This window comes from Dipodomys ordii, unplaced genomic scaffold (assembly GCF_000151885.1).
Source record: "Dipodomys ordii isolate 6190 unplaced genomic scaffold, Dord_2.0 Scaffold103, whole genome shotgun sequence".
NCBI lineage: Eukaryota > Metazoa > Chordata > Mammalia > Rodentia > Heteromyidae > Dipodomys > Dipodomys ordii.
In genome coordinates, this window is record NW_012267319.1 from 918,942 (window position 1) to 928,155 (window position 9,214).

Sequence of the window (9,214 nt, forward strand, 5' to 3'; positions counted from 1 at the left end):
GGAAGGGTAGAGCATCACCGTTTAGATTGGACCGAGGAAGGGTAGAGCATCACCGTTTAGATTGGACCGGCCATTGCCACAGGGAGAGAGACCAGAGGAAAGCAATGATGGGGGCCGGGGAGGGAGAGCGGGGGGAGGAAACTAACATTGATTCTCTATGGTTTCTCTCTCAACCCACTTCTCAATGAGAAGTGGATGCATTAACATTCACAACTGATGTTGTTAAATGTTCAAATCACGAGCGTTTCTAGACACTAGAAACATACATCATGCCTGCCCATAGAAGAGTCAAGATACACAGCTCTGTCTAGTCTGTTGGGGGAGTTCACAGCCCAGGCTCACCAGAGCCAATGCCAAGCTGTCTGGACTTGTAGCCTCCAAAATTGTGTACTAAAATAAACCTCTCTCTCTCCTCTCTCTCTCTCTCTCGTCAGTTGTGGGGCTTGAACTCTGGGCCTGGGTGCTGTCCCTCAGCAATTCAGCACAAGGCGAGCGCTCTACCATTTGAGCCACAGTGCCACTTCCAGTTTTCTGGTGGTTAATTGGAGATAAGAGTGGACTTTCCTCCCCTGGCTTTGAATTTGAATCTTGATCCTCAGATCTCAGCCTCTTGAGTAGCTAGGATGACGGGCGTGAGCCATCAGTAGCTGGGAACCTCTTTTCTTTATAGGCTACTCAGCACCAGATAATGCCACTATGGTAATACCAAACAGACTCATATGAAGACAGAAACTAAAGCAACAAAGCACTGCTTACCCTGTATTTCTCTAGATAGCTCACGAGACTACCGAGTCAGACATTCTCAACTAGTGTTTCTACCAGGCTTCTTAAATCCCACCTCTTGGTGAGTCATGACACAGCTCAGGTACTCAGAATGAGCTCTCGCACGGGTGACCCGCTCTCCTCGGTTGGCTTGGACAGGAGGAGGTTTGTGTTTGAGGATGCTTCTGTGGGCTCCGCTCTTCCACAGCGGCCTTAAAACCAGCTGCTGAGTGGACAGGCAGGCACATAGACATCCACGGTGAGCCAGTGGAGTCCACTGACTTAAAGGGATGGACACAGAAATGAGTAAACAAGAGGGTGGGATATTCCACGGTCTGCTGCTCCACCCAGTCTCTGCTTCAGCCCTGGTAGAAATGCAAAAGAACCACTGTCCTGCCCTGCCCGGCTGTGGACCCCCACTGTGACCCACCATGCAGGACAAGGCTGGCCAGGGACTCTGCTCTGGCGCTGTGGTCTCTGCATGGGTCCTACATGGGCAGTCCGGATGGCCCCTGCCGAGGGTCACACCTGGCTCTCGGGCAAGAAGTGAGCAGTGCGGCCAGAATAACATTATCCACGGGCATGCTGGTCCACCCTCCCGTGCACCTGCTCCCACCGCTAGGGCCCCATGGTGCAGCGGCTGCTTTCACTGAGCGGGTGGAAACGCTGGCCTGGTGGCCCTGCATGGTGACGTTTATATGAACTGCGCGGCTCTCCTTGAAGGTTAAACAAACGGCACCATTCTCAAGATCGACTATGTTAAAGCCAAGGAGCACCCAGGTCTGAGTTACCCTGGAATCCCTACCTCGGCCATGGAGTTTGATGATGATGGTGATATTATTATTGATGGCACTGGGGTTTTGACTTCACCTTGTGCTTGCTAGGCAGAGGCTCTACTTTTTGAGCCACATCCTCAGCTCTTTTTTTGCCTTTTTTCTAGCCAGGCCCTGACATTTTGCCTGTGGCTGGCCTCAGAACACAATCCTCCCGCCGCAGAGCTGGGATGACGGGTGTCCCCACTCCTCCTTAACGTTTTTTTTTTTTTTTTTTGCCCAGCTTGGCACAGAACTGTGATTCTCAGTATCTCTGACTTCTGAGTAGCTGCTGTTGCAGGCAGGAAGCACCATGCTTGGCCCTGGGGCTCTGTTACTGAACGTAAACAATGTCACACAATGCCAAGCAAGACCACTCTATGACCAAGGTTAAAACATGAACACACCAGAACACAGACAATGATATGAACAATGTCCGAACAAACCACAAGTGTGCGCGGACACCAGCTCCCCTGGCTCTCCACACTGGGCACCGCTCCTTCACCCAGCCTAAGCGGAGTCTGGTTTCATGCTTCCCTCGGACGGGTAGGGTATCTATGAGAATGAACTGTCCCTAGCGCCAATCCTGACTGGAGCGGTGTTCCCGGAGCCTTCCCCAGGCCACCTAACGCCAAGTGCACAATGTGTGCTTCCCAAACCTGGCACAGAGGCCTCCTGGCCAGGATGAGCTCACCTTGCTCTCTCGGGGGTATGTCCAGGGGAGGAGGGGTGCAGAAGGGAGGCAGGGTAATGACAGAAATGAGGGAGGGAGGGGGGAAGATGGCAGCTTGGGGACACCAGTTTGGATACTTGACTGTGCCTCATGCTGTGCTGTGTGTACAGTAGGCATTCAGCAAACATTTGTTGAATGAATACGTGAGAGCAGCTACCTCCAGCGGATTGGCATCTGTTTGGGGCCACCGTGCCACATTGGCCATTTCACCAAGAGGCTGGCCATGTGTGAGGAATATACTCCAGTGTCGCCAGGAAGATAGTAATAGAGAAGCATTCACACTGTGGTAGCTTAGGCTACTACACAAATGCAAGGCAAAGTCAAAGAACCCCAACGGATGGCGTACAAAATTCCACTCCCTGTGAGAGAAGTTAGCGAAAGATGTCTAACCTGCAGGAGCAAAGCTAGCCTTCTGCATTCAGGGACATACAAGAAGGTGGAAGAGAGCTGCGTATTTCTAGGTATCAATCTCAGATAACGATCAATCAGGATAAACATTCTGTCATCCCGACCACAGGATTTTAGTGCAGAGTTTCAAACAGCTCAGTGGAGAAGAGCAGGCATGCTGAGGACTCAAAGTGTGCAGGCCCCATTCACAAAGGGCTTCTTCTAATTCTCCACCGTGTCCCCTCACACTTACCTTGCACAACTCTAGAACACACATGGTAGAAACAAATTCCTATCTGGTCACGCATGCCTAGCTCTTTATCACCTAGCACGACGTCATCCACATTGATCCACAGGTCAAAACTGCACTCTTTTGAATGGCTGAATAATATTCCTCTGTATAATATAGCACATTGTTTTTACTACGGGCTATTTGACGGACACTTGGAGGGGATTCTGGGGTTATTTTTAAGCTGTTACAGACTGCCATTATAAACACTCATGCCCACGTTTCCAGTGGTATGTTTGTCTTGAGTATACACATCGAGTGTTTGGGCTGTATAGTAACTCTACATTTCACTTTTTGGAGGGACTGGTATCCATAGAGCTGCACACGTTTATATTCTCATGATTTGCAGTGGTTCCCGCATTTTCTCCAAGGCTTGCTCAGTCTTATATTTTACTTTTGTTTTAGCCACTTGGTGAGTGTTGTCTCATTGTGGTTTTGATCTGCATTTCCTCGCTGTTTGCTGTCCATTCAATATCTTCTTTAGGCAAATGTCTTTTAAAGGCTTTTATTTTTAAATTGAGTAATTGGTGTTTCTCCTATTGAGTATTATATGTCTTGGATCTGAATCCTGTATTAAAACACATTTAAAAACATTTTCTCATTCTTTACACATTCTCCTGTATTTAAAAACATTTTCTCATTCTTCACATTTGTTTTCCATTTTCTTTCTTTCTTTCCTTTTGTCAGTCCTGACACTTGAACTTGGGGCCTGGGTACCGTCCCTGGCTTCCTTGTGTTCAAAGCTAGCATTCTGCAGCTTGAGTGCAGCACCATTTCTGGCCTTTTCTGAGTAGTTTATTGGAGATAAGAGTCTAGTAGACTTTCCTGTGTGGGCTGGCTTAGAACTCTCATCCCCATATCTCAGCTTCCTGAGTAGCTGGGATTACAGGTATGAGCCACCCAGCTTCTTTCCATTTTCTTGATGCAGAAAATACATTAATATTTATTTACAAAGCCCAAGTCATGTTTTGCCTTTGGTCAGTTCCATTCTTGGTATCGTGTGTAAGAAACCATTACCTACAAATACTCTTTCATTTGCATCTAGGAGCTTCACAGCTTTAGCACTTGCGAACAGTCAAATGAGCAGAGCTAGGTTTTACAATTGGTAAGAGGAAGGTTCCATCGCTGTTCATTAATACTCACCAATTAATATTTCTATATTAACTCATTTAGGCCTGTTTCTTTTTGAAAAAAATACACAAAAACATTTGGAGATGATTTGAGAATGAAATATCCAAGTCACAGAGAGGTCATGTGACTTGCCCAACGTATCTAGCTAGTAACTAGCTGAAGAGCCTGTTTTAAAAAATATTAAAAGAGTGGGTAGGTGTCAGGATGGAAACTGAAATGGAAGCAGGTCACAGAGTGCAGGGGCTTTGCTCATCTCCCGAGGGGTAAATTCCTCATGAACCCCAGAGTGCCTCAGGTATAGAATTCCAGCCTGAGGGAGGAGGGAACGCAGGCGGGGAGGTGGTGTCCCCTGACCGCTGGCTGCTGACTCCTCTGGGGACTTCAGGCCCGGGGTTGGGCGGAGGATCTGAGCATCCAGAAGCAGGTCTGAGGGAGGAGGTCCGGGAGGCTGACTGGACATCCGGGTGTGCATGTGGATTCTTGTGGAGGGGAGGGCACTGGGAGGCTGTGTGGCACGGCCCCCAAGGGCATCACACTATAGAGAACCATCCAGAAGCAGCCAGGTCCCCACAGAAGCGGATGGTTCACAGAGACACACACTGTGATGTCGTCACAGGCTTCCCAAGCTGAGGGGAGGGAGGGCGGGTGGGCAGGCCTGGCTGGTTTCCATTCAATTCTGAGAAGTGTTCTTTCACACCGCAGGTAGGGGTCAGGAGGATGGAATGTGGGCCAAGGTGAAAAAGTGAAGCGTGGTTCATGGATGGAGCAATGCAGTCATTTCAGGAGCTACGTATCACGAGCGACCCCCTTCCCAGACCCCGGATGGACCCTCGGGTAGTGGGAGGGGCAGAGCGGATGCTGGGCCTGACTTCTGCTCTCACTGCTGGATAACACTGGGGTCCTGCCTTGGGCGGGGGTCCAGGCGCGGTGGGAAGCCAGGCCTGCGGCTTCGGTATAGCCTGTGGCCGCTGTTGTGCTTAGATCAGTAGGGGAACGCAGCTCACCCGGGCCTGAGCTCAGCAGCTGGAACGGCAGCAAAGCTGGAAGAAGGGTCCAGGATTAATTTTCCAGCCCATCCACGGCGTTCCATCCAGGGCTGCTCCGCAGGCTTCCCCGCAGCCCCGTGGGTCTGGTGCTGAGCAAGAGGCCGGTGTGACGTTTATATTTGGATTGTACTGGCTCTGGAGACCTGCCTTGGGAATGGGTCAGGAAGTATGCCTGGCTCTGCTTTCCATCCCCAGTGCCCCACAGGTCTACGCCTAGCAGATGTGCAGAACTCGAGCACAGGCCTGGGCCCGACCCCTGCTGAGCACCACCTCCTCGCCTGGTGCTGCCTCCCCTCTCAGTGCATTTGGAAATTCAGCAGCTGTGAGGTCTCCAGCTACTACTGACTCTTCTGGAACAAGCTGGCCAAGGAAGACCAGCACCATTCTAGCCCTGGCATTGAGTCTCTGTCACACAGATGATAAAGACACATCTCCACGGAGCCTGCAAGCCCTAGGTCTCCTTCTTATTCTACCCTATGGCGTTTCCATGTTCTTTTCCAGAATGGTTTTTCTCAAATGCTGTTTCCAGCAAATCATTACATGTTTCCTTTCTCTCTCCAAGCCATGCCTATGTTGTTTTATAGTGCAACAAGTCATATGTGATGGATATAACCTGTATATATAAAAACATACTTATAACATTCTAAAACATTATCTCTTACAGAATCCTGCACTAGTCACCACAGCCAAGCTATGGAAGCAGCCCAGATACCCCTCAATGTATATATATATATATATATATATATATATATATATCCCATTCACGTATATATGAATATATATATATATATACATACAACGTGATATACAGACACAATGGAAATTTATTCATCCATTAGGAAGAATAGTATTGCATTATTTTCAAAGAAATAGATAGACCTGGGGGAAAATCCTGTTAGGTGAAGTCAGTCAGATTGAGAGAGACACAGGATTCAGGCTTTCATCTGTGGAAGCTAGAACTAATTTATCAATCTACAAGTAAACACCACAAGCCAGTTAATACATTATTAATGGAAATAGAGCATTTTCAGGTGAGAACAAGAGCACTATCATTCCTTAGAAAATGAATTCACTTTCACCCATGAGGATAAGACCCAGGATGACTAACGGCACACATGTCGTAGGGATCACAATTCGTTCCTAGATATGTACTTGTGACATAACAGTGTTTTATATATTCAGGTATATTAAATAACTAAGACATCTTCCTTTCATTGGCTAGCATCAACTCTTGAGTTGTTTTCATGTTTCACAAATTTATAATTAAAAAATACAGTGTCAGCTTTGGATAGACCTCTTAACCTACTTGGCCTTTAGATTTGTTTTTGTTTTTGTTGTTGTTAGTCATGGGGCTTGAACTCAGAGCCTAGCTGCTGTCTCTGAGCATTTTTGTTTAAGATTACTCCTCCACTGCTTTGAGCCATAGCACCACTCCAGCTTACTGGTGGTTCACTGGAGATCGGAGTCACACAGACTTTTCTGCCCCGGCTGGCTTTGAACCATGATCCTCAGATCTCAGCCTCCTGAGTAGCTGGGATGACAGGTGGGAGCCACCATCAATGGCTAGATTTCTTTTTTCTTTTTCTTTTCTTTTTTTTTTTTGGCAGTTCACTCCTTCCAGAACAGAGAATCAAGAAGTCAAAATCACGTGGCATATGGATGCAAAATCCATGTCTAAGACCAACCCATTTCACAACTATACAATATGCTTCCCAGCATGAGAGTGTAGCCCGAGTCTGAGGCTTTCCTAGGAGCAAGGTCAGTGACAAACATTCTGTGGTTCTTTTGAGACAGCATCTTGCTCTGTCCCCTAGCCTGCCAGAGACAGGGGGCCTGCCAAGTCCACAGCCAGACTAAAGGAAATATTAGATCTCATCTTCACACACACACACACACACACACACACACACACACACACACACACACACACACTGAAATTCACTCAAAATCCAGTCTTCCTAATCACAATACTGTAGGGAATCTTCACAAACCGTGAGTAGCAGAATTAAAATGTTAAACCGAGGAAACACAATAAATCCTTGTAGTTGAAAAGAAATCAATGTCAGTAGATAGAAAATGATCATTAATGGGCAAAGTCATTCACTACAAACAAGAAGTACAACCACAGTTAATAAGCAGGATCCAGGAATGGGGCTCCAGTCTGCATCCCTTCCTGTGGCTCTCGCTACCCGGGCATGAGTGATGATCCCTTCCTCACAGCCGGACCGTCAGCCCGGGGCACCACGTTCCCATTGCCTCCTGCTGATGACCTGAACAGCTCATCGACTTTACTACAGTTATCTCTAAAAGGTAAGGTCTGAGGAAGCTGGTCTGCAGACAATAAAATGCATGCAAAAGGCCTCTGCAAGATCATGTGTTGCAGATTTCCACAGCAAACAAAGCAGGGATCTGATCTTTTAGGCCATCCGGGGCTTGTACAAAGGCAGCCGGCACCAAAGGGGAGAGGAACGGTGCCACGTCTCAGAGCGAGGGGTCTAGCTAGGCCTGCTCCTGACCCCTGACCCCTGGTGAGGTTTTTCCCCACACTGATCAATCGTTTCTCTAGGACAGCAAATGTTCAAAGCTTGGCTACAGCCAACTCAAGAGCTGCTCTTTTGGGTAACAGGTTGCTCTGAAAGGTGTGTTCAAAGACAATTGCAAATGTAAGCCCCCGAAGACCTATGTAGGTAAAAGGAAAGGTTCTTCTTCCTTACTTTTAACCGTGAGGTACATGGACTTGCTGACGTCTGCGCCCACATCATTGCTGACCTTGCAGAGGTAGTAGCCGCTGTCTTCTTCCACAACGTGCTTGATCAGCAGTGAGCCGTTGTTGAGAACCTGGATCCGGCCATTGAGGGCAATGGGCTGGAACTGGGGAACCCCAGCACCTAGAACAGAACCCCAGAGAAAACCCATGAATCCAACGTGGAGCGGAGACGGTGCGGGGGAGGCCGGGGGGGGGAGAAACGGGGCGCAGCTCAGGCTCACCCAGAGCGGAAAGTGCACAGCCGCAGCCAGGCCTAACCTATCCTGTCTCACCGGGCGGGGACATGGGGAGAGGCAGCGATACACCACGCATTCTGTCTTTCCCCCAACAGGGAAATGCTGATTGAGGAGCCACCTGCTATTGAGGATGACGACATTTGAAAGTCTGAGATAAAAAGTAAGAGAGGCCTGGGAAGGTGGCTCAACGGGTAGAGTGCTTGCCTTGCATGCATAAAGTTCAATTCCTCAGCACCACCTAAGCAGAAAAAGCCAGAAGTGGCGCTGTGGCTCAAGTGGTAGAGCGCTCGCCTTGAGCTGAATTGCTGAGGGACAGCACCCAGGCCCAGAGTTCAGGCCCCATGACTGACAAACAAATAAATACATAAATAAGTAACACATTGTCAGGTCACTGCATGAAGACAACACAGCATAAACCACTAATCTCAGAATGCTCACATGCAGTAGAGTGGTCCACAGGTGTGAAGCGCTAGGACTGTGGTATGACATGGCTCATGTGAAACCAGCTTGTTCGGGCAGTGTGGCAGTGGGATTTGAACTCAGGACCTTGCACTTACTGGACATGGCATTACCACCTGAGCCACACCTCCAGCTCTTATTGCTTTAGTAGTTTTTCAGGTTGAATCTTAGGCTTGAAGCCAGAGGTGACCTCAGATTGTAACCTCCTACTTCTGCTTCCTGCCTAGCTGGGACTGTAGGCGTGAACACATCTTGAAAAATGTGTTTTAGCAACAATGAAACCTTAAAGAAAGCCTGGAGGTGGGGGTGGGGGGTCAGGGCTAACTCCCCACAGTGGACATGATTTGCAAGTCTCTGTTTGCTGACTCAGGGCTGGGGCCGGGGAGAGTCTCCTAGGGGAAGTTCACAGTGTGGCCAGGAGGGGGCCCTAGAGAGGAGCTGCTGGCTCTGGGGTCCCGGGTCCTCCCAGCCTGAGGCCTGAGCCGGTCAGCTGTCTCCACACCACTCACTCAGGACACGGGGGGGGGGGGGGGGGGGGGGAGGGGGGGGGGGAGGGTCCCCCCCCCCCCCCCCGGGAAGGGAGCCGGGAAGG

General features: G+C 49.1%; 1 protein-coding gene across 1 annotated transcript in view; it reads right to left on the reverse strand.

Annotated features, from left to right (window-relative positions):
• Positions 1 to 9,214, reverse strand: part of Dscam (Down syndrome cell adhesion molecule) — a 365,413-nt gene that overhangs the window by 142,770 nt on the left and 213,429 nt on the right. Inside the window, exon 11 of the mRNA XM_013027340.1 lies at positions 7,875 to 8,048. Coding sequence (XP_012882794.1) covers positions 7,875 to 8,048 — 174 coding nt within the window. The remainder of the gene's footprint in view (positions 1 to 7,874; positions 8,049 to 9,214) is intronic.